Source organism: Ursus arctos, unplaced genomic scaffold (assembly GCF_023065955.2).
Source record: "Ursus arctos isolate Adak ecotype North America unplaced genomic scaffold, UrsArc2.0 scaffold_17, whole genome shotgun sequence".
In the NCBI taxonomy this organism is placed as follows: Eukaryota; Metazoa; Chordata; class Mammalia; order Carnivora; family Ursidae; genus Ursus; species Ursus arctos.
The window spans coordinates 43,043,595-43,069,212 of NW_026622841.1; the positions used below are offsets into that span (position 1 = coordinate 43,043,595).

Below are 25,618 nucleotides of genomic sequence, written 5' to 3' on the forward strand. Positions count from 1 at the left end.
TAAACACAAATAAAAAGAAACAACCAACAATCCTTATAATTATCATCATCTGCTGCTTTTCCCTCTTTTGGCAAAGAAACACTCCATCCATTTGCAGAAATCGCCCGCGGAAACGTTACATCAAAACTAATCACAACGATTAAAATCAGCTTTTCTGTGCAAGAGGAGGGTAAAAAGCAAGTTGGAGGCTGGAATAAGACTGTTTTTCCACCAAAAAAAACTGGAAAAAAATTTCCTATATGTATATTTATCTATACATATACGTAGGGCTTTATTTTTGAAGGAGATCAATTGTCTGCCCTGTGATCGGTTAATTTGATTTAAGTTTTATTTTGGAGATTGATTTAGACTGGAGGTAGAGGCATGAGCTAATTGTATCCTGATCCTTGCCTTGAGGGGTTTCAAAGCCCTGGAGCAACTCTTCTCTGTATTTTGTTCTGTCTACCTTAGCCAAGCTATTGCATTTCTCTCTGGTGTGGCGAGCCGAGCAGATCGCTGGGAGAGAAATCGGAAAAGGGGGGAGAGGAAAAGGAAAAGGGGACTTGGAGAGAGACTTTGTGCTTCAATGTTTCAGGTAAGATCTGACGGTTTGGGTTTGTTATTATTTGCTAAGGAGGGTATGGCTGGGACTTTGGGCGCAACTCGCTTTTACGCATGTGCCAGGCATGGGGCGAGAGCGCGGCACACTCGCACACACACAGCCCGCCGCGGCAGCTCGGGATCCGCTCGGGCCGGCGGCGGGGCAGCGGCCGCCGCCTCCTCCGGGGCTGCTTCTGCGGGTTCTCGGCTTTCTTCCTCGAGCGGGAGCGGGCGCGAGCGGGGCGGAGCGGGCGCGGCCGGCGGGGCCGGCGGGGCCGGGGAGGCGGGAAGCCCGCGCGCCGGGGCCCGGTTCCGGATCTGGGAGCGGAGCCGCCGCGGCTGTCGGAGCCTGTGCCAGCGCCGCCCGCCCGCCCGCCGCTCGCGCGCCAGCCTCCCCGGCGGCCGCTTCGCCGCGGCTCTCCCCCGCCCTCCCCTCACCCCTCCCTCCTCGCCGAGCCGCGCGCGTCCCTTTCTTCCCGGCGCAGAGCTCCGCGCCCGCACAGCAGCCCCGCCGAGAGCCTCGCGGCGCCGCGGGCCCGACCCGCCGCCGCCGCCGCCGCCGCCGGCCGAGCGCCCCCAGCCGAGCGCAGCGCCCTGCGGGGTGCGCGGGGGCGGCGGCGCCCGGGGCTCCGCTCCTGCCTCCTGCCGGGTGGGGGCCCGCCGCCCCCTCCTCGCCCGTAGCCTCGGTGGCGCCCCCGGACGCCCCGTGAAAGACGCCATTGTGGCTGCCGAGCGGATCGGGCCCCGAGGCGGTTTGTCCTTTCCCTTTTGCCCAGGCCGGACTGCGCCGCTCCCCTTTGTGAGCCGCGGCCGGTGCCCAGCGCAATCCGCCGTCCGTCTCCGGCCGGGCTGAGCCGGATTCGCCGCCTCCGCCCACCCGGGCGCCTTTAAAGCCCCCTCCCACCATCCCCTCCCTTTTCCAGTCCACCCCCCCCCCTCCCTGGGTGCAAACGTTTCATTTATTTTTAAAAAGCTCTCATTCCTCTTCCTCCCCACCTCCTCCCCGGATAAAGGGCACGGCACATGCTCCGGATTAGAAGTCTCCTTGGGAGGCGGGGACGGGGGAGGGGGCGCTCGGGTGGGGGAAGGATGTGAGCGCTGCAGGTAATGGCTGTGGCTTTGCTGCGCTCGCCTCTGCTCCGCGGTGCCTGCAGCGCCCAGTCCGAGTCCGGAGCCCGCATCCTTCCCTCCCCTTCTGGCGGCCAAGGTTCCCTTAAAGGGACAGAGTTTCCTGGCCGCCTCCCGTGTCCGCCGCCCGAACCAGCGCTTGGGGCGCAGAGGTGGGCGGGAGGGATGCAGTTTGGCTCCTTTCTGACCTCTTTCCGCTCCGCACCCCCCACCCCCGCCGCCCCTCTTTATGGAAATGTGAAGTGTGCTTCCTCTCCCGCCCCCCAGAGGGACCTGGCTGGAAAATAAAGAGTCCGAGCCTCCTGGAGAAAGAACGAAGTTGGGGGGCGCGTTCTGGTGAATTCGCGTTAAAAGTGAGGTCGAGCCCGCAAAACATCCAGGAAGAGGGAACCAGACCTGTGGTGCAGGAATCCCTTACCTGGACGCGTGCTCCGCCCAGCCGCCCGAGTACCGAAACTTCCTAGCTAGAGCGGGTCCGCCTTTGTGCTTTCGAACACTTGCACTGTCGTGGAAATGATTTTCTGGTCTCGGAACGTTTTCACCGTGACTGTGCTTCGGGGGCCGGCTGGGCGGGAGCCAACTAAGTTAGCAAAGTTGCAAATGGGGCTGTCGGCGTTGTGCGTGGAGAACAGCACGCAGGAACTGTCCAGTGCCCTCGTGGCACTGACTTGCTCGCTAAGAGGGGCACCACAGTAAGCAGCAGTAATTTGGTACAAATGCTGCATTACCTTTTAGATCATCGAGAACTGGCGGTTGCTTTCAAGCAAATCCTTGACGTGTCTGCGTGTGTGTGTGTGTGTGTGTGTGTGTGTGTGTATCCTTGCTGGAACTGGGAGAGACATAACAGTTTAACATACTCATTCTTTAAGAAACGTTTGCCTTCTGTTTTCAATCAACTAAGCTGGCAGCTAGAGATACAAGTTTATTTGAGAATACCCTCTGGGTACCAAGCATGCTTGGATTGTTTTAGCAAATTAAAAATGAGCAAAATGCTTTTACCTTCTCAGCAGTAGACTCCTTAAGAGACCTCCTGTTTTGTGTGTATGTGTGTTTTTTAGAGAAACATCTTCTGTGTCTATCTCAAATGTGTTTTTAATGTGGAAAAGGAGAAAATAAAGGATTTTTAAAGGCTGAGGCTGATGCCCTAGCATGATTCATTAAATCTGATTTCACATCAAGGAATTTTACCTGCATATATGGGAATCTAATAGCTAACCTACTTGGTGAATTTGAAATAGTAGTGGATCCATTTGTCTCCCGGATAATGGGCGATGTGCTGATCCTTTCCTCGTGTTTTTATTTGTGTGGCATTTGGCTTACCATGAGGGGCTGGTGTTCAGGAGACCGCACACTGGCGGCAACGATTTGGCTCAGGAGTCCTGCTGTTGCTTGAATGCAAAGAATTGTTCGTGATTGTTATGACGACAGTAGGTTTAAGGCTTTCTGATGAGGCTGCAAAAGTGACCACTGAATTTTAAAACTTTGCATCACGGAGAAAACTTCACTGGTTTAGGCAATATGCTGATAAAAAAGAAAGCCACTAGGCAAAAAATATCATACATTTGCTGGGAAGAAATGTTGAAATGAATTGAGCATGAATGATAGCTGGCAAAAAATCTCCCACCACAGTATTCAAAATGACTGCAGTGATTTTGCTGTATTAATTATGCCTGAAGCACAATATAAAGTTCTCTAACACACACTAGAGGTCTCTCTTCTAGCTGTAAGATTTTCGTGTTTGTAATTCTTTGCCAGGGCTTGCATAGTAGGGGTGCTCGGTGATCGCTTGGTTCATCCTTATTTAAGTAATAGTGATTTACTGACCATCCGCATTACTCTGATGCGAGGTATTTATTTTAGAGAATATTCAGTAATTATGGTACAAATTATACTACCTAAGTACTAGGAAAGTAAATGCATTACGACTTCTACTAGGTGATGATGAAAATGTATTATCCCATTTGTTGAATAGCATTATGGTCCTTTTGGCATACAATTATTTATCCAAAGCAATGTGTTCTTAAATGTAAAAGTAATTAGTGAAAGATGTATTGTATCCAAGAACTTTCTGAAAATTAAACTTCCATGTAGCTCTAGGTTTAGCAATAAGTTATTTGCACAAATGCTTTCTTGTCTCCACGTTTTAAAATGAGAATGATTGTTTCCTAATGCTGAGATGTGATGGTTTCTGCTAAGATCTTTTCCATTTACATCCCATTTGAGACATTTGAAGGATATTTATTTATGAACCATCAACTCAAGTCTTTTATTTGGTTGGATCTTAAACTGTATTTCTGAACCTTCTTTGGGACTGCAATTTACAGTTTTCCAAGCGAGGAGAGCTCTTACTCTCTCCATCTTTAGGACGAACCATCTTGGGAATGAAAATGAAAATTTCAGATGCAAGCACGTTTGCTTATTTTAATAGCTTACTCATGCAGAAGTGAGAAACAATTCCATTTTCTTAGGCACTCTGGCTTTTCATTCATAAAAATGTACTAGATGTAAATCATGTTAAGCGTGTTGATGAGTTTGATTTGAGATAACCGTGCAGAAAGCAACACAGACAGATTACCCTTGAAGAATAACAAGCCAGTATTCATTAAGTTCATCCACTGATTCAACAACTATTTATTTGCGTCTGCTGTATATGGGACCCTGTGCTAGACGCCGGAGACATGATGGTGAGAAAAAGGCTTTCAGAGTCCCAGTCTCCCAGAGCTTATGATTCACATAGAGAGACAGAAGTTAATCAAACAGTTGAACAACAATTAGAGCTTTGAAAGAAAAGGGACATAATCAAGTTCGTGTTTTGAAAGGATAATTCTGGTGTCACTGTGGGCAAAGAATTGTAGCACCAAGAGTGGATGAGGCATAGCCCTTGGGAGGCTTTAAGAGACATCCCGGCAAGAGAGGATGGAGCTGGGGTTCAGGTAGTGGCAGGGGGAACAGACGGATGGAAGGATTCAAGGTGTATTTAGAAAATAAAATTGACAGAACGTGGTCAAAGGATTGGTTTATCCGTGAACAAGAAGTGAGATGTCGAGCGAATGCCTGTTTCTGACACGTTAACCAAAAGGACACTGGGATGCTGAAGACTGGGTAGATTTTGTGCGTTTCACTTCATTTCCAGTAGCCAGAAGGAGGAGCGATGAGTGGCCTCATTCACATCCCGTGTAACTGATTTCACGAGGGAAACCCGAGTCACTCCGTCTCTCCGTCTGTCCGACAGCTGCGTACGGAGCCTCTGCATCGTCGGGGACTGATCTCCCTGCTCTTAACCTCATTAGCCACGTGCCTTTTCGTTTCTAAATGTGATGTTCCGTTTATCCAACTCCAGTTAAGTTGGAATTCATCGTTTGAAGAGGCCTGTGTTCAACCTTCGGAAGGAAAATCAAGTCTGTGCCTTATAGTGCAAAGACTTATGTGAAAAATGTCATAAACATGTAGCAAATTATTAGGAAACTTCTTTGACCATGCTCTTTATAAGCCCATTTACATACAAAGAACTGGCACAATGATCACAAATCGCTCACCGATAGAACTTTTAAGGACCTTACCATAGTATGTTGGGTCTGATTTGAGACGACTCAGCTCTGATTCTCTCCTTAGTTAGATTTCCATGCATGTGTCCCCTCACACGTCCCGAACTTTGGGTACTGATCCTTGGCTAGTGTTGTCTCAATACAACACTTTCATACTGAAGTGGACACTGTTCGTGGTATTTCTAATATCTCGTCTGTTCTTTCCATTCATTCTTATTTCTCCAAAACTCGTTGCCTCACATCGGGCTTCACCAGCACATGTAACAATCAGGAGATAGTGTTTTGCCCAATATGTTATTCACCACCAAAATTACATTGGCTGATGAACAGTTGACTAAGTTTAAAATAATCTTAAAATTAGGTATTCAGTTTTTCTTTCAACATCAAAAACTTATTAGAGAATTTCAGCAAAAGAAATCAGCGATGAATGCTTAGAATAGCTTTCTTTTCCTCTTTCTGGTTATATTCCTTCCGGGAGATTCCAGGTTGGAGCTCCTTCCAAGAAATTCAGGTTTCAGTTATTTCCAGGAAAGAATTTGAAAATCACTGTCTGCCTAGGAGTTTGATACACAAATGTGATTCCATAGGATGCTTTTGGGGGGGGGGGTGTTCTCATGTGGATGGCCCTGAGGGCAGGCTCTGCTTAGAAAAACATCTTTATTTCAACCAAAACACCTAGGGATGACTTTCTTCTATAAATATGGGAATGATAATATCTGTCCACCCTGCCTTATAGGATTGTGGAGAAGCAGAATGTGAGTACATATAGCAAACTAATGTGGAAATAAGTAGCATCAAGCAAGCCTACAGGGCATTTTTCCTGAAGGATCCGTCCAAATTCTGACCCCTTGGTGCAAGTAGCAGAGGGCAGTCTGGACTACTTCACTAGACCCCCAAAACAACACCATGGGGCATCCCCATCTTACAGGTGAAAGAACTAAGGAATAGAAAGATTACGTGACCTGTCTGAGGTCAAAGGTTCTAACCCAGCAGGCTGACTATCAACCCCTACCCACCATCAGCTGCTCAACTGTCCCAGCGACACTTCTAGTGTTCTGTCCAATTGATGCTATTAGAGCACTTTTCATAGGCACCTGGCACAGGGTGCTTTTCTTGTCTGCCACCAGCTTCCGTTCATCCTCTCCTCTCTTCTCCCCGCCCCCACGTGCCCTGGTATCCCCTCACCTGCACCTGCTCCTGCACCCACTCTTACACCAGAGAGAACAAATGAAAAGCAATTTGAGGTGGTTGTGATCATACGTCTGAATCACTCCCTCACTTGTGCGGAGCAAATCATTCACTCTCACCTACCTGTCATGCTGACCACAATGGGGATTCGTTTCCATCCAGTGAGAACCGACAAAATTCAGGTCTTGCCGCCGACACACGGAGACTGCTGTTCGGAAGAGTTAAGAACTGAAGAGAATGTTAACTGGATGGATTTCAAATGCTTGCTAAAGGAAGGGCTATTCTTCCTGATCAATCTTTCCAAAGCTTCTTTCTACTGCCACATTACTTAGTGTTGTGTATACTTTCGCTTCGCTGGAAATCTGTAGCTAATGGAACAGAAAATGTGTGTGAAATGAAAGACCCAGACTCTCCACATGGGAAAAAAAAAAAATCTGTATTGCTTCATGTTCTCACCCCTTCTCTTCTCCACCCATCCACTCCCACTCCCCACATCCAAATCTCACTCCAGCTCTTCCTAACTGTATTAAGTTTCGTGAGTTACTTAATCTCCCTAACCTTCAATTCTCTGAACTGTAAATGATGCACTAATAGTACTAGAAATGAGTTAATAATATAAGATCTTTGTAAATGAAATAATATAAGATCATTGTCAATGAGATAATAAATCCTGGGGTAGTTCTGAGGACTGGATGAGATGTAATGGACTGCGTATATGCCCGGCACATACTAAGCGCTCGGAATATATCCATTTAATATCACTAATTACACAGGGACTATGTTTATTCCTCCTTGCTTCCTCAGTTCCTGATATGTGCCTGGCACACAGGCCAAGTGCTCAATAAGGAATTGTTGGATACATGAACAGGGAATTTCAGAGAACACAAGAATAAAGCCAGATGGTGAATTCACTTCCCTGTAAGTACTTTTTGCCATTGACAAGAGGGTCCAAGTTCTGTCGGATGCCCTTGCTGGATAGTTATGGGCTTATTCTAACCAATTAGATCAACCATTTGAGAACAGACTAAATTTGATCTGGGGAACTATTAATGCTAGAGAGGGCATTGCTTCAAAGATGTCATAGGTTTACCTTTCAGTTACTCCCATGATAGTCCTTCTGTGCACAGCTGTCGTGAGATTTCCAAAATCTGCAGACATTTAGAACTGATGCTATGAAATGATAAAACCACTAGGTTCTGAACCCATAATGGGAATCTGTGAGTTTGCTTATTACAGAGCAAAGAAACATCGGAACAAGTCTGATACCCATTCCATCCAGCAGATGGCAGTGGTATACATTCACAAGCAAATTCTTGGACTAGCCTCTGGTCTTTCTCTTCACTTTCTCACCATTGCCCCACCCTCAGTGGCAAAGAAAGTCTGAGCCAACTTTAAAAACCTCCCTTGGCTCCTTCGCAGGAACAACTGAGGCCCAACGGGGGCGGGTGGAAGAATCCACGCCTCGGAGTCACCCATTTCCCCCTGTGCTGTGGACCAGGGAGGGGAGAGAAAGCAGGCGCTGTGATCTGTTCGAATCCACTCGCTGCCAGTTTCCCAGAGATCAGCAAGAGGTCTGTTTGCCTGTGCGTGCAAGGAAATCAGCACAAGAAAGTGCTGTCAGCCTCTAGCATGTGGGACGCTAGCCCATGCTGTGGGTCGAGAGCATCTGGGTTGCCGATTAGTAATCAGGAATACTAGTGAAGGTGAAAAGCCATATGAGGCAGGCATGTGTCACTGGGGAGTAGAACAGTCACGTGCAACTGGAGACCCACATATACCTCTCTTATGAGCGGTAGTCGCATGGAACTGTGGACTCACTGTTAGCTGTGTGACCCTAAACCTTGGCTTCATTATCTATGCAAATGGGGGTACTGACAGCCCCCTCTGAGGGTTGTTGCAAGAATTAAACAGGTAACACCAGGACACCGCCTTCTCTGTGCCCAGCAGTTTTCCAAAGACTTCGTAATATAGCATCAGATCAAATCTTCATTCATCACCCAAGTAGGTGGTACTATTGGTATCCCCACTTTTAAATGAAGAAGTCAAGGCCCAGAGAGATTAAGTAACTTGTCCAGGGTCACATAAGGGTGAGTAAGAAAGCCAGGATTTGGACGATGTGCTCAGGCTTCCGACTGTTACTACGAGCTGATAACTGTTAAGCGCTTTCCCTGTGCTAGGAACTCCACATGTGTTAGAGCCTCTAATCCTCTCAGCCACCTGTAAGGGGGAGTGCCATTGATTTCCCTATCTTACCAAATGAAGAACAAAAATACTCACTCTGTGCCCTGCTCTGTAAGAAACACGGGAAAACAAATTAATGGGGAGACTGTTATATATTATAGGGCTAGATGGTGGGTCCCCCTGTAACTGTCAGAGAAGAGAAATCAACAGTGAGAGTGTACCAGGGTTTTGTTCAATGGTATAAGAGAAGGCACATGAAAAAAAAAATGTTCAGTGTCTTATCTTATCGTTCAAAATTTCCATCAGGGTCCTTAGATATTTATAACCTCAGAACCATTTTGAGAAATAGTGAGTGGCCCACAACGATGAGGGTTGGTCGCATTTCTGTTTAGCATTGCCTTCCTCTCCAGAGTCATTGCTTCTCATTTTTTTGAGGACGTAGGAAGATCCGGGGGTTTGCCAGATGGCCATCACCTTCCTCTGCACGTGAGGGCCGGCTCTTAACCCAGCGTCATTGCCTGTGAGTTCCAGGAACTCACAGTGGTGAAAGAAATTCACTGGCCACATGGACTAAGTCAGCCTCTCTCTGATCCGAAGTGCCATTCCAACTCTGGGAACAAAAGGCAGGTTTTAGAATCTGCAGTCTGATGACTTTGCACCCGACTTCTCTGCAGTATGTCCGAATGAAGTTTGGGAGAACAGACGGCTTTAAACAAGGGCCAGAATTTCAGAAGGAAGCCTTCCTCAGTGCTGACAGTACTATAGGTCAAAGGTCCAAAGTGTCGAGAAATGCATCATTCTAAGGTTGCGCAAATTAAACTAGCTAAGAGCTGCAGGTGGTTTTCTATAGGAAACACAGATCCTAATTTAGACCTACCTCCAGTGTAGCTCATCCCCCCTAGTAGAAGGAGTCATGGGAGTCCATGACCAATGGCGTCACGGGGACCCCACCAGTCATGTATATTGCAGGGCAGTGAACCAGGGCTGAGTAAGTGAAAGACAGAACGGAAGTTCTGCAAACCTCTACCTTAAAAAATCTGACATTTCTTATGATTTTTTCTTCTAATTAAGCCTTTGTGCTCATGCAAATCTTTGAACAATGTTATTCTTTCATTTCTGATATGTCTTTATGTCTAAATGCACTTGAAACTAAGACTATTTCTAGCGAAAGCACTTTAAAAAGCTCCATCATTTAGCTCTGCATAATTGTTCAAGGGGTCTTCTTTGTTTCTTTTTCCCTCTCAAGGAAAATTCCGAGTCAAAATGCATTTGAAGATGTAGACTTAGATTCAAATTTTACTTTGGAAACATGCACGCAGGTTACTTTGAGTCATACTTGTTTTTTTCGTTGTATCATTGAAGCATTCATATATCTCGAGTTATTTTTGACAGCTCTTTTGCAAACTACAAATGTATGGTAAACACCTTCCCAAATTATTCTGCTAAGAAATAGAACAGATACACTTTTTAACACTTGAAAATTATAGCTTCTGATAAATTTGTGCTAACCCAATAACCGTTTACTATCGAAGTAGATAAAGTGCTTCTAAGCCGATCGACTTATAAAGTTCTTTGCTAATAATTGCTCTTAAAATCAGTTTTTAAATATGAGTTTAGACAGCTAGACATATAATACAGATACTTATGGTTAGTTTTTTGTTACTTAAGAGGCGATGAGCTTCCGTGAGATCTATTTTCTCTTCTTTCCATTGCTCTCTACCTTTTGGCCTCAAAATTACTTTCTGATAATTCTGTCAAAGGATTAACGGACAAGGGGAAGGAAAGGAAACAATTTTCAAATCCATTCCTCTTTCTTTCCCTCTCCCTGCTCAACAACTTGATAAAGTATGTTGGGAAAAAAGTCAGCTCTCAATTCGTGCTAACAGCGGAGTGTAACAAGATGAATAATCCAAAGGAATAGGCAGTCCCAAATCATTTGTATTCAGATCTTGATGCGATGTATTAATTAGACTAGTAGTAAATGTTGCTATCTTAATTGGCACATTACAGTTGAATGCACGTTTTCTTCTCCATTTCAATTTCGGCAGTCATACTATATGACCTTAGCATGAACACGAATGACTCATCTGACCCCTTAACGAATAGTCTTTCCCAGATTTGTACATGAATCGGTCTTCTCTAAAGTACTGTCTAGCTCAGTGGTTAGTATGCATCAGAATCGCCTGGAGAGCTTCTTCAGAGCCCTGCCTCCACCCCAACTTTCTGAGCAGATTGGTCTGGGATGGGAGCTGAGGGTTTGCACTTCCCCTAATGGATGCTGGTGCTGCTGTCCCAGGGACCGTACTTTGAGAACCTCTGTTCTCAGGGAACAGTAGGCCCTAGGGATGTTCCTGGAAAGAAATAAAAGGATTCATCAGTCAAGTAGATTTGGGAGACATTGTACCTTTCTGTGATGCATGCTGGACATTTTCATTGCAAGGCACCTTTCCAACTCAGCAAACCCTGGCTTTCCTCCTCACTCCTACTAACCTGCTTTTCGAGCCTTCCCGGCTTCCTCTCCTCTTACCTCTCTGATACCCCCTCCTCCCTGCCTGCCTGTCTTCCTTGTCCTCCCTCGCTCCTTTTCAGCCTGGGCTCAGCGGAGCACTATTTCTATAGCGCACTCACTAGCACCCTCCTTGTTTTCCATTCCCACCTTGCCAGTGCGAGTCCTGCATAAGCTTTCTCTTTCCACACTTCTGATCCCGAGAACCTGAGTGACACAGGAGAAAGGTCACGTAATTCTTCTCATTGGTGCCATTGCAAAGTCATTTCATCCTTGCAGCCCGCGGAGACTTCCTTGCTTTTAACTAGGCAGGCGCTATCCTAAGCCTTAGAAAGAGCAAGAAGCAAGGCAAAAAAAAAAAAAAAAAAAAAAAAAAAATCCAGGGTCTCCTGGAGTTTACATCCTAGAGGGGGGGGAATGAGAACTTCATCAGATACGGTTAAGTGCTATGCAGAAAATTAAAACGGTGTGGTCAGGCGAGACCTCCGTAAGGAGATGACGTTAACGCTGATGTCTGCATGGCAATCGTGGTAGACCATCTTGTCGGGGACCTTGATATTGCATGGCAGCCCCCGGTTTATTTCTTATCTCATTCCCCCCGGAGGCTTTTCTGGATCTTTTTTACTGTTCTCAAATTCCAAACCCATTCCCACTTATCAGATAAACTGGCCTCATGGTTTATTGAGAAGTTGTCCACTCTCTCCACTTCTCTGACACCAGAAATCCCATCCACAGCTCCACTAGTCCTCTCTGCCTTTCCTGCTCTCCCTGGCCCCTTCCCCTTAGCCTGTAGCCATTTGCCAGACAATCGATCTGTTTTTGCCCCCCCCCCCCAATTCATGGGCTGAAGCCCTAACTAACCCCCAGTGTGACTGAACTTGGAGTGGGGCCTTTATGGAAGTAACTAAGGGTAAATGAGGTTATAAAGATAAGGCCCTGTGCCAGCAGATCCAGTGAGATTAGTTTCCCCGGAAGAAGAGACACAGAGAGCGTGTTCTCTTGCAGCCATCCACGAGCCAGGAAGAGAGCTCTCACCAGAAGCCAAATCCTTCAGCCTCCAAAACTATAAGAAATACGTTTAGCTGTTTTTTAAAACCACCCCATCTATGGTATTTAGTGATGGCAGTCCAAGCCGACTAAGACACGAACCAGAAAACCCATCTGCCACTGGCTTCCCTCCCCACCGCAGTCTGCTGTCTCGCTCCTCCCCTCCCTTCCCTCCCTCCACGGTCATCCACCCCGAGTCATCTTCATTTTAGAGGGTGTTCTGGTGCCTTTTCAAAATGGAACAGCACCGCAAGACCGGGATGTTCCAAAAGGCTTTATTTTTAACTTCCCTGGGGATCGGGACCTGTGCAGTCAGTCTCCCATAGTTTCATGCCAACTTCACTGACCTTAAACGCCGAATCCAGTCTCTGCTTGTCCTCGCATCCGATCACGTCACTCGGCAAAGTCCCCCCCCCCTTTTTTTTTATCTCCTCAACGGGATGTTTTTTCAAACAACTTAGAGAAATAGGGAAATGTTCTATTTTGTATTTCTCTACATCCACACCATCGGTTTTCTACCTCTTTCCAATTAGAATGCTGATTGCCCTAAGCAGGAGTGGAAGTTTAAAAAGCAAGACTGGGAAGATGGTTCATTCTTTTTAAGGAAACTTTCCCTCCTAGACTGTCTTCTCCGTTTCACTTAATCAGACTGCCATCAAGCCTTGCTTATGTGGTAGCACAGAGTCACAGGCCCAAGCTCCGCAGGCGCTGGATCTCCTGGGGACGGTCAGGTGCCATTGCTGCCCCAGATCGCCTACAGCATCCAGACCCTGGTTACTCTCGGTGAAGGAGGGGCGATAGAGATGAGATAGAATCAGGTGTCTGATGAGATAGAATCCCTTCACTGCTGCCGTGGATTTCCTCCAAAGCTTCTGTGCTGACCGTAGAAAGTTTCTGGGTCTACCCCCATCCCACCTGCACAGGGGAAGCCAAAAATTCCTAGCCAGCACCGCAGTGATTTAAGAGCAACTCCAAGATTCCATAGCACGTGGAAGAGAGGCAGAGCATGGGAGGGCTGAACGAAGCAATGTCTATAAAGCTCTTTGCATAGTGTCTGCTACGTACTAAGTGCACAGAAAACGGCAGTGATTATCATCGACGCCATTGTCATCGTAATCACTGCTGTTGCTCATCACACACACACACACACACACACACACGCATATACGCTAGTGTATGAGTGAGGATTCTTTCTGGTTCTGCATGGAACCTATGTGGACTGGAAGAACTCAAGATGAAACTGTGCAGCTCTTGGTGGAGATCTGACACCTGCCATTACCGTTGCCTGGAGGGCTGGTAGAGCGTAGCTGAATTCGTGCTGCAGGAGCGCATGGAGCAGACTATACCCGTCTCAGTCCCATCTTACAAACAGCTAAGTGTCTAGGCAAGCATGGCATGCCAGAAGGAATGCACCATGGGTTCTAGGATGAGGGGTTGTCATAAATTGAGAGTGAGGGACGTCTGCGATTGAGACCAACTGGAAGTGAGAAAAGGCAAGGGAACAGAAGATGCGTCTCAGCACCCAGACTGCCCGTGGAGCATTCAAGGAGCAAAATGCCAAGCCAATAGGCAAGAAGATGCATGGGAAGAATTCACAAAGCTGAGACTGAGCTAAAAAGGGCAGAGGAGATCCTGGTGTAAAGAAAGTGTATTTTAAAAATCCAAATTATACAAGTAGAGTAATAGACTCTATGCTCTGAGTTATAAGCAACCACCATATCAGACACTGTGGGGCTCCCAGGAAGGCCAAGCCCCTGCCATGGATGCTGGGAATCTTGGGAGAAAACAAGGTAAGTGACGGCGAGGGGGCAGGGGGTGGTAAAGAGAGGCTGGAGGCCCAGTGGGAAAGCTTGCTGGAGGAGGTGGGGGAGTAAATTGGGTTTAGAGGCACAGCGTGCCAGGTTAGGACAATGCAGGGGACCGATGAAGCAGGGGTGAAGATGCAAAAATGAATTTGAGAGGTGGGTGAGAGATTAGCCCACAGAAACGGGGGTTTGGGGAGGAGAGCACTGAATCTAGTGGCCTCCTCCTCCTGATCCCATCCGGTCCAGCTCTGTGATCTCGGCTTGTTGGCCACTCTCAGATGCAACCGTCTGATTCTGCCATCCTGTCTGACGTGTCCCTAAGCTTCCTCTGCCATCTCCTCTTTTAAATATAACATCCGGGGGCGCCTGGGTGGCTCAGATGGTTAAGCATCTGCCTTCAGCTCAGGTCGTGATCCCGGGGTCCTGGGATCGAGTCCCGCGCTAGGCTCCCTGCTCGGCAGGGAGCCTGCTTCTCCCTCTCCCTCTACTGCGCCCCCTTCTTGTGTACCCTCCTTCTCTCTGTGTCAAATAAATAAATAAAATCATAAATAAATAAATAAATAAATAAATAAATAAATAAATAATCCATTCGTTCTTCCCAGGGAAACTCATGTCCCTAGACTTTAGTAGGAACAATGCAGCCAACACCATTGTTTTCCACCTGTGTGTGTCTCACTGCCTAGTGAACGTGTCCAGCCGGCACATAGCACCCTCTCATGAGGTCCCAGAGGAACTCATCCCCTCCTGGCCCTCCTAACCTTCCTCCGTCCTGTGACAGCTTTACCACCCACTCACGTGCTCAATAAAGAATCCCCAGGATTTCCCTCATCACTTCCTTTTCTTTAACTCCTCCTTGGCACACACACATGCGCGCGCACACACAGACACACGCTCGCAGGCACTTGCACTGAGTCATCATCTGGTATTTCCGCCTCCTAAAGGTCTCCGTACTCATCACGTCCTCCCCACCCCTGCGCTCACGCTGACCCTCGTCCATCTCTCTCCTGTGGGCACCTCACTTGTCTTCCCCAGCACACTTTCTGAGCTACTCCCCACTTACACAGCCCCTTCATGCACCCACCAAAGTTCTTTTTAAAGATTTTATTTATTTATTTGTCAGAGAGAACACAAGGAGGGGGAGTGGCAGGCAGAGGGAGAAGCAGGTTTCTCGCTGAGCAAAAAGCCTAACACGACACTTGATCCCGGGGCCCTGGGATCATGACCTGAGCTGAAGGCAGACGCTTAACTGACTGAGCGACCAGGCGTCCCTCAAAATTCTTTTTAAAACCCCAATTCAGAAAACTGGGATGCCAGGCTCCATTTTAAACAAAAATTTTACGTCTCTCTAAGTTTATGTGCATCTGTGTTGACTGTGTGACCGCCCAGCAGCAGTGTGGCCTAGGGGTTCAGAGCCCATTGTCCGGTCCAAAGCCCAGCTCTGCCACTTCCCACTTACTGGACCCAGAGAAGCTTCTTACCGCTTCCTCACCTGTAAATGCAAGTAATTATTTTGTCTACCACACAGGCTGTTGTGAGGATTGAATGAGGAGAGCTCTTGTAACAACGCCTTGCACATAGTAAGCACTCATTACGTGGCAGTCACACTGAGAGAGGGAGGGAAGAATAAGAAGTAAACGCGATAGGGGCGCCTGGGTGGCACAGCGGTTAAGCGTCTGCCTTCGGCTCAGGGCGTGATCCCGGCGTTCTGGGATTGAGCCCCATGTCAGGCTCCTCCAATATGAGCCTGCTTCTTCCTCTCCCACTCCCCCTGCTTGTGTTCCCTCTCTCGCTGGCTGTCTCTATCTCTGTCAAATAAATAAAATCTTAAAAAAAAAAAAAGTAAACACGATAATGTTATCAGTGTTTATCTCCAGGCCGCAAGATTTTATTTTCTAATCTTTACTTTTCTATTTTTTTCAATATTTTCTGTTTTTCCAATTCTCTATAATAACCACGAAATCCTTTTATGACCGTTCAACTGCTCTTTTCTTTGGAAATTACAGGATGTTACATCCTTGCTTAAGAATAGGTAGGGGGGCGCCTGGGTGGCACAGCAGTTAAGCGTCTGCCTTCGGCTCAGGGCGTGATCCCGGCGTTGTGGGATCGAGCCCCACGTCAGGCTCCTCCGCTATGAGCTTGCTTCTTCCTCTCCCACTCCCCCTGCTTGTGTTCCCTCTCTCGCTGGCTGTCTCTATCTCTGTCTAATAAATAAATAAAATCTTAAAAAAAAAAAAAAAGAATAGGTAGGAACCTCCCCACACACAGGCTACAACCCAAAGACCTGTGCTGGCCTAGGGGGCCCAGCACCACCTGCACCCCTACCCCCGCCACCGCCACACTTAGGCCCCAGACTTCAGCCTCCCCAGGCTTCTTTGCCCTGCCATCATATTCTCTTTTCATTGTGCCCTTTCTTGACTGAGACTCGACTCTCCTCTGACTCGAACCCCCCCAAAGAAACCCCTGTTCACACTTGGAGGCACCGTTCAGATCTCCACTTCCCAGGGGGGCGTTCATTTCTCCCAAGCCTGTGGGCTGGGTGGCAGGCCTGTTGGCGTTGCCAGATATTTGTAGAATCCTCAGATGTTTGAAGACAGGTGCAGGGATGTGGAGGCAGAGGAGGCTGAGAAAAGAGAGGGAGGGAATTGTGAGGCTATGCCATGCAGGGCTCTAAACGGAAGCCTCGCTCATCAAGGGGAAATTTTTGAAGATTTTTTTGGGGGGTAGAAGGACAGCATGATAAAAGTCACATTTTAGGAATAGAAGTTGGCAACAGTGTGCAACATGGATAGTGTGGGAGGCCAGAAAGTTGGTCAAGAGGAGGTTGGCGGGAGTTAGGCAAGAAGAGATGAGGTTTGTTCTAAGATGGACTGGCCAGTGAACACGGCCACCGGGGCTGCAGCCCTGTACTGCCCTGCCAAGCACTTCCCCGCGTGGGTCCCCTGGCCCCCTCCAGCCTTGTGGCAGCTCCTGTCCCATCCACCTAGCACAGGGGACTGAGTCACACGGCTGACTGCCAAGTAGTAGAGACAGGAGTCAAGCCTAGGTACGTCTGACCCCAAAGCGAGGGCTGCTAACTAATTTTCCCTCAACAGCCCACAGCACGCGGGGCCTTCAGAACAGAAACACCGACGGGGAGGAAGGAAACAGGAGGCCGTGCTCAGCCCTGGAATATTCTTGCAGGTGTGTTTTAAGAAGTCTTAAGGTTACCACAGTAACACTGTGGTGATCGATAAACAAAATGTTTTAAGAGGAGAAAGAAGATGTTCAAGTGTCAAGGAAATTAAGAAGGTCAGGTGTAGAGTGAACTCTGAAAGGGAAGCTTCTGGATGAGGGAAAGAAGCTTCTATTGCCCAGCAGGTAGCCGAGCTCTTGAACCTCATTACACACAGGGATGATACAGGCTGAACAGAGAAAATGGGTGCAAAAGGTTGGGACATATTAACGATGTTTCATTTGTAACTGATTTTTCAGAGCAAACTGCATATAGGTGGGAGAGAGCTGCCTAACGTTTTCAAGGGACACCAGGGAGAGCCAGCCCATGATCTCAGCCACCCTCAGTAAGACAGTCTCAGATAGAAAGGGTAACAGTAGCCATGGCGTACTCTGTACCAGGCACTGAACTGGCATCGTCTCATTCAGTCCTCACGACAGTCATTTGCGGAAGAAATTATCTCCACTCTTCGGATGGGGAAACCGAGGCACAGAGGGCTTAGGTAACTTCCACAGGGTCACACAGCTCCTATACTAGCCAGGCTGGGATTCCGGCCCACGTCAGTAGACTCCGAAGTCAACGCGCGTTCCGTTACAGATACTGCCTCCCAAGTGGATTGACCACTGAACTCACACAGAGGAGGCTTCCTGATACTTTTGTGTTCTGGAATCTTCCCCAATGACATAAACCAGGTTCATCCCACTGGAGCAACAAGACCACCTCTCTCCGTTGAGAGGGCACCGAGCCTCTTAGTCACGGCCCATCTTCCCTCGGGTTCTGGTTCTTGAAATCAGCGGTGGGGAGGGTGACCGCACTGGGTGGGCTGACCCCACAATAGAAGACTTAACACATTTTGCTTCCCTGCCCACATGCCTGAGCCGCCTCCTCCTCACAGCGAACCTCAGCACCACCCCCAGCAATCTGGCTCGTCCCCGTGCCATTTGAGAGAACATTCTTAGTTGTTCACAGTCTCTGGTGTTCACATAAAGCCAAAGTTACTGCTCTGGAGTGTTTCCATCATCCTGTGACAAATCTGGACTGGGTATCAGTATCGGTCCAAAGGACAGAGCGTCAGGAGGAGGCAGGAGAGAAAGAGCAAACTATGGAAGACGCATGCAGATTTACAAGTGCCATGCAGGAAAAAAATCAAAGACCATTTAAGAAATTTGAAAAGTGAGAGCAGTGTTCAGAATGTCAGCAGTGGAAAGACTATACTTTCAGGGATCATTTCTATAGTTTGTTACCAGAATGTCAGCAGTGGAGAGAGCACAGATGATGGGGCTGGAGTCATCCCAAGGTGCCCTTAGAGTTGGCAAAGCGGCCCAGGGAGCACACGGGGTAGAGCCCCAGCCTCGGAGCGTGCTCACTGGATCCTGAGTCCCTGCTTCCCCATTCGCCAGCCGCGGGACCACGGGCCAGTTGTTCAACCTCTGTGAACCTCCACTTCCTCTTCTTTATAATCAGGGTGGTAATAATTGAAAAAGTGAAAAATGGCCCCAGCGGCCTCCAGCTAGGCTGTGATGGGTCCACCCCTTGGATGGGAAGTGTCCCAGGCAAATATTTTCTGTGGGGCCCTGAATAGAAACAATTTGAGTGGAATCTTAAAAAAAAAAAAGACAACCTCAGAAACAAAGTGTTAAAAGTGGTTGCCAGGGGCTCAGGGGTGGGGGTGACAGGCAGGTTAGTAAAAGGGGAAAACTTTCAGCTATAAGGTGAATAAGGTCTGAAGATAGAAGATATAACACGGGGACTGTATTTGATAACACCGTATTGTACAACTGACATTTGCTAAGAGAGTAGAACTTACACGTTCTCACCAAACAACAAAAAAAGATGTGTGTGCAGGTGAAGGATGTGCTAACTAACTAGATGGGGGGAGGGGCTTTGACAACGTGTTCATCTGTCACACCATCACAACATACACTTTAAAAGTCTTATAGTTTTGTCAGTTCTACCTCAATAGAACTGAAAAGAAGTTTTAAATAAAAACAGGCATTAAAAATAAATAAAACACGAAATGTAAAAAAACAAAAAACAATTTGAGTCAGTCTGGATCAGCATGCTGGTACCCTTCTGTCAGCTCGGTCTCACCCAGTTCTGCAAAAGAAACCCTGTGTCGGCTAGTGGGGGGACACGTTGCTGGTCAGGATACCCTCCTGGAACAGGTGCCCAGACATGGGGCCACAGATGACCACCTGGGCACGAGTCCTCCAGCTCCTCAGGGCATCAGGACAACCCCATGGTCAGGGTAGAGATCCAGGGAGTGCTCTGAAGGGGAGAAACAGAATCTAGAGCCCACATGAGTTCCGGTCCAGGCTCAGGGTGCCCCTGCATGATGGCATGGCCAGCACTGGCCAGCATGGGCACTGGGGAGGAGCATAGAAAATTCCAGGCAAGTTGCTCCCTTGTGAGGGGCCTTCAGAGACACAGGGCATGGATCAGGGGCCCAGTGGTGCCCAGGTCTAGATAGCACCGGCTGCGATGTACCTAAAAGAACATAAACATCACTCACAGAACGAACACAAGAATCAGAAAAGGTCACTCCGTAGCTGTGTCAGTGTGTCGGAACAAAGCAGCCACAAGGCCAGTTGTGAATATGTAGGACCCAAAACAGAGAGAAGGACATTCAGCAAACACGAATGTGATCGATGTGCCCTCTTCTGACTGGTTTGTGTGACTAGTGCTGCTCTATGATGGCAGCTCTGTCTACTTTAGTCCTTCGTCCTCCTGGGGGGGAAAAAAAGGAAAGGAAAAAAGGGGGAGGGAGAGAGGGAGAGAGGGAGGGAAGAAAGTAAGAAAGATGGATGGAAGGAAGGAAGGAAGGAAGGAAGGAAGGAAGGAAGGAAGGAAAAGAAAGAAAGAAAGAAAGAAAGAAAGAAAGAAAGAAAGAAAGAAAGAAAGAAAGAAAGAAAGAAAAAGAAAACAAGGAAAGAAAGGAAAGTAGACATATGGGTGGGTTTTTTTGGGGGGGGTTTTGGCATTCGTTTAGTTTTTGTTTCCAAATATTATTTCTCTGGCTTTCTGAGTTTCTCAGCACTTCTTTAAATTTTGCACCCAAGGCAAGTTTCTGACTTACCCCCCGGTAAACTACTAGAAGGCATTTAGCAAATACGTGTGTGGCTCGTAGAGTTAGACCGCCTGCTTCAAATCCGTGGTTTGCCACTTCCTCGCGGTGTTCGTTGGGGCAAGTCAGTTAAGCTTTGCAGCTTTACTTACTTCTCTGTAAAATAGAAAGGGCTTTTAAAGTTCCATTCTGTACAAGTAAAGGAGGACTGTGCAGTCCAAATGCATAGTTGGAAGGTCTAGTTTAACCCAAGGATCAAATTCAAAATAACAAGATGGGCAGCATTTTCTTGGAGCAGTCCTCTACAAATGTAAATTTTAAGTGCACAAATGGAATCATACCATATACACTGTTGTTTCTAGCTCCGTCTTTCCTCTTTTAGCTTGATGCCCCTTTCCCTTCTTTTCCCTTCCGTTCTCCTCCCCCTTGTAATCCATAGCAACATACCTAACATGTATGTTTCCATATTTTCCTCCATATCGCCATAATGAGTGGCAAACCCAACATACCCACGCATATACATATGTACGTTTGGATGGGGGGGTGGGGTCATTGTTTCACCAACATGGGATTACATTGTTGATGCTTTTCTGCACCTCGTGTATAAACAATACGTTGAAGAAATCCCTCCAGACCATTTGGGATACCTCTATTCCTTCCATTTTCATTGGCAGTACGCTAGTCCTTGGTGTGGGCTACAATCACCCATTCTGTATCATGGAGGATTCATTTGGTTTCTGGGCTTTGGCTCTCTGAACGCTGCTAAGAGTAGACATCCTGATAGTAAGTGTAGCTTAGTTTTCCCTGTTCCAAAGTTGGCGTAAATGGCAACATACAGTATGGATTCTTTTGTGTCTGGGTTATTCTGTCGGCATAATGCTTTTGAAATTTAGCCATGTCGTTGCATGTCAAATAGTTCCTTTTTACTTCTCAGTAGTGTTCCATTGTATGCACGTACCTCCGTTTACCTAAGTAGTCTTCTGAGTGTGTGTATTTTCAATTTTACTAGACAATGTGAGATTTCTTTCCTCAAATGCTATAAAGTTCACATACCCACCAATGGGATATTCTGCAGTTGTTTTCATTTTTACTGGTCTGATGATCATTAGGTGAAGTCTTGTTATTACTTAGTTTGCATTTCCTCAACTATGGCAAATTCAAGCATCTTTTTGGACACTTGTTGGCTTTCTGGATGCATGTTTCTATAAATTGCCTTTCCATATTCTTTGATCATTTTTCTATTGAGTTGCCAATTTAAAAAATCTTGCTATTGGGGCGCCTGAGTGGCACAGCGGTTAAGCGTCTGCCTTCGGCTCAGGGCGTGATCCCGGCGTTTTGGGATCGAGCCCCACATCAGGCTCCTCCGTTGGGAACCTGCTTCTTCCTCTCCCACTCCCCCTGCTTGTGTTCCCTCTCTCGCTGGCTGTCTCTCTCTCTGTCGAATAAATAAATAAAATCTTAAAAAAAAAAATCTTGCTATTTATAGAAATTAATTCCTATATTAATTCTCATATAATTAATTCCTCTATTATATAAATGCATACTTACCACTACAAGTGTCTTTTTTCCCAACTCTGTCATTCATATTTTGATTTTGTTTATATCTTTACCCATACACATTTTTAATGTGGTCAGATATATCTTTTCTTTCAGAGTTTCTGTGTTTTCCAACCTTCCTAAGGTTTTCTTGTCCACAGATTGTACATAAAGTCTCCTAGATATTGCTGCAATATTTTGTCCTGTTTTGTTGTTTACCATTAAGACTTTAGTCTCTGGGGAATGTATTTTTGTATATGGTGTGAAATAGGCATTTTATTTTATCTTCTTTCAGATGGATAGCCAGTTATACTGGAATCATTTTTTAAATAATTTATTATTTCCCACTCAATTGAACTACCACATTTGATATATAATGTATATTAAATTCTCATACACAAGACTACTTCTGGATTCTTTTCTTTTCCACTGATCCATTTCTCATTCCCATACTACTGCCATATTTATTTTATAATGGCTTTATAGTATACTCTGATGTTCGGTAGGACAATTCCCCTGTTGCTGTTCTTTTTTATTCTTTTCCCGGTTATTCTTGAGCATTTATTTTTCCTTATGAAATTTAAAATCATTTCATTCAGTCTCCACTCACCCCCACTAAAAAAAAAAACTACAATTGTAACTGTAATAGCATCATATTTGTATATTTTGGGGGAGAATTAATAGTGTTGTGATATTCCACTTTCGCATCCAGGATGTGGCATATCTTTCCATTCGTGCAGACTTTGTTTTGTGACTCTTAATAAGTTTGGTTATATTCATATACATGTGCCTTTATTATTAACCATAGTCCCTGCTATTTTTGCTCACTATTTTGTAAGTAGGCTATTTGCCTTTTCCATTTCTATATGCTTATTATCAGAATAAATAAAAGCTAGTAATTTATGTATATTGATCTTCTAGCCTCAGATTCTTAACTTCTCTTATTAATTATCATGTTTTTAAAAAGCACTAGGATCTCTTGAATTTTATACCATCAGCAAAGATGCATAGTATTTATTTCTTCTTTTCAAGTGGTTTTTTTTTCGTTACTCATTTTCTTTTTTTATTACATTCACGAGCTCCCCCAAGACAAAGTCAAACTGTAATGGTCATAACAGGTTTTCTTGTCTAGATCTTGGTTTTAAAAGAAAGGGTTTTATTGTTGCCACGAAGACAATTAGTGGAGGGTTTTTCGGAAATATTTTTATTCTACTTAAGTGCTTTCCCTATAGTCATCTTTTAGTTAGAGTTTAATTAGGAATGTCTCCTATATTGAATGCCTTTTAAGCATCTATTGATGAAATCATATCAATGTTCTCCCTTAATTTGTTTAAGTAATGATATGTTAACCAATTTCCTCATATTGAAATACTTTTACATTCCTGAATAAGCTCTAATTGGTTTATTGATATGGTGTTTGATTGTATTCTAATTAGAATTTTTGCACCTATATTTATAAATAAAATACGGTTTTTGACCAAGGAGATTTTCATAAATTTCTGCGGAAGAATTATATTGTCCGACAGCGACCTGGAATATTACCACCATCAATCTTATGAGTATTGGCAAGTATTGAGAAGATATCAAGATCAAAGTAGCAGATACGAGTTTTCCCAAATGCTAAAATTTTCGTGTGAAAGTTTGAATTTTATCATTGGCCAACAAATAGTGTCGGTCTCTTGCCTCAAAGCGAGAGGCATCTTTCATTCATTTTCAAGACAATGTCTTCTAGTGACCCAAGGATGAATAACCATGATTTGTCCGTCGATCGTTCCTGCACGTAAACATGGTGTTCCCTGGGAACGTGACTGGCACATCTCGTAGCTGAGTCACACAGCTTTTCCTTGGGACAACCTTCATTCCCCAGCATGCTGCAGAAGTGCTTTCGACACTCTGCAGTTAGCCACACAGAATACTAAAGACACCTGTACTCTAGGGTGGAGAGTTCATAAAACTAATGATTTTGACTGCTTCACCAAGGGCATTCTTAAGGGAACCGACGTTTTTTAGAACTGAGTGTGCGGCAGTGAGAAACAGGGGCTGCTTGGACTGTCTGGTGGTGTTGCCTTTATGATCAGTAAGGCACCAGCACTCCCACTCACTGTTGCTTTTACACCGTTCGTGTAAAAGTCGACACAGTGAAAGAAGCAAGTAACATCTTGGTATTATTTTGATTACAGTTTTGACCTTGCAGAACTCCTGAAAGGGTCACAGGCACCCCCAGAGTCCCGTGGACCATACTTTAGAAACCACTGCTCTAGCCAGACTGAGCTCCATTTCTGTTTTTTGAGAGAGCTCAACTCTTTCCCACCTCAGGGATTTTGCACATGCTGGTCCCGCCGACCAGAATGCTGATGCCACACTTGGTCTGGTGAACGTTCCTCCTCCTCCTGGAGCTTCCAGTTCAAATGTCTCTTTCACCGGGAAGCTATTCCTCGCCTACTGCTCAACTAGGTTTAGTCCCCATGTTCTGTGCTTTTCCTAAACCTTAACATTTCTAGCATAGCTCTTATGGCAGTTTTAATTTACGTTTACTCACGGGTTTATCCATCCACGTCTGCTCTCCTGAGAATGTCAGCTTCTTGATCCCATGCACCTTTTCTGCTTCGGTGTCCCCCTCCCCTAGCACAATGCACTCGATCGGTATTATTGGATAAATGCAGGAGGGGATGATCTGGTTTGCCTATGACTCATTGGCTCAGGTGGTAAGCTCGAAGGGCTGAGGCCAAGGTCATGGGTTGGACCTACCTCACTCCAGCCATCATTTTACTTCCCGAGGCTGCACTGCCGATGAACTGGGATAAGGGTGCAGGTGAATAAAGGCCAGTGGGATCCTATTCGTAGGAGAGGCATTCAAAGCTTCCTCCCGAATCATTTGTTGTGGATGTGTTGTCCTCTGCAAAGCCAGGAAGACAACTACAGCACTTCCCGATCATCAGAGACCTACTTAAACTTCCTGAGACTGTAAAATCTTTCTTATTTGTTCATTTGCGGAAAATCCCCTGGTCCCCCAGCAAATACACACGCCTTGCAGAACCTTGGAAAGTCATCAGAAACTATCCAGCAGTTATGAGCCATAGTTTAAAAACCTCTGAACTAACAAAATTATCATTCCGTCCCAGATTTAAACTGAATTGTGGTGATTATAGCGTACACTCTGCAGTTCTGGTTGAGAGGGCAATTTAATTAGAAGCCTCTGTCTGGAGGCTAACTCCACCCCAGACCCCCCCCCAAAAAATAATTCTTTAGGATGAAATTTCTAATGCTGTCTCTCAGCCTAAAGGTATGTTTTCTTGTAGAAAGTTGAGTAAGATTCCATTGAGGCTATTTTTAAAACTCAAGAAAAAGGGCAAAAGGGGGGATTTCACCACTTAAGAAATCACTCAGATACTTTTTTACTATTTTTTTCCCCAAATGCAAACTATTCCCTTTAGAACTTTCAAGTTGTCCTTTTTAGTGCCTTTGTCATGTTTGAAGAAATTTGGTTAAGCTGTAATGAAGTCGTTGACAAAGTGTGTATCACTTCTATGAAGATTTATTTCCACTTTTTAAAAGATGCTTGTGTGGAAATGCTACATGAGGGATTATGATCAAAATCAAATCTGAATACACGTGCGTGTGTGTGTGTGTGTCTATGACAGGTGCATAACATCTTACCAGTGAAAAGTCATTGGTTAACTAGGGGCTGTTGGCTAAAAATGACCTTAGAAATCATTTGGCCTGGGTCTGGCTTTACAGGTAAGAAAACTGAGGCCCAAGGAGGTACAAAGATAAAAACGAATAATCCTGAAACATGTGCCCTTTCACAGAGAACATAGACTAATAAAG

General features: G+C 45.9%; 1 protein-coding gene and 1 pseudogene across 1 annotated transcript in view; both read left to right on the plus strand.

The window, feature by feature from the left end:
• The first annotated feature begins 463 nt into the window (after positions 1–463).
• KCTD1 (potassium channel tetramerization domain containing 1) overlaps positions 464–25,618 on the plus strand; it is a 174,246-nt gene continuing 149,091 nt past the window's right edge. Inside the window, exon 1 of the mRNA XM_026496137.4 lies at positions 464–574. Within this exon, the coding sequence (XP_026351922.1) occupies positions 566–574 (9 nt within the window). The 5' untranslated portion in view covers positions 464–565. The remainder of the gene's footprint in view (positions 575–25,618) is intronic.
• LOC113253577 (small nucleolar RNA U3) lies at positions 18,396–18,491 on the plus strand (annotated as a pseudogene).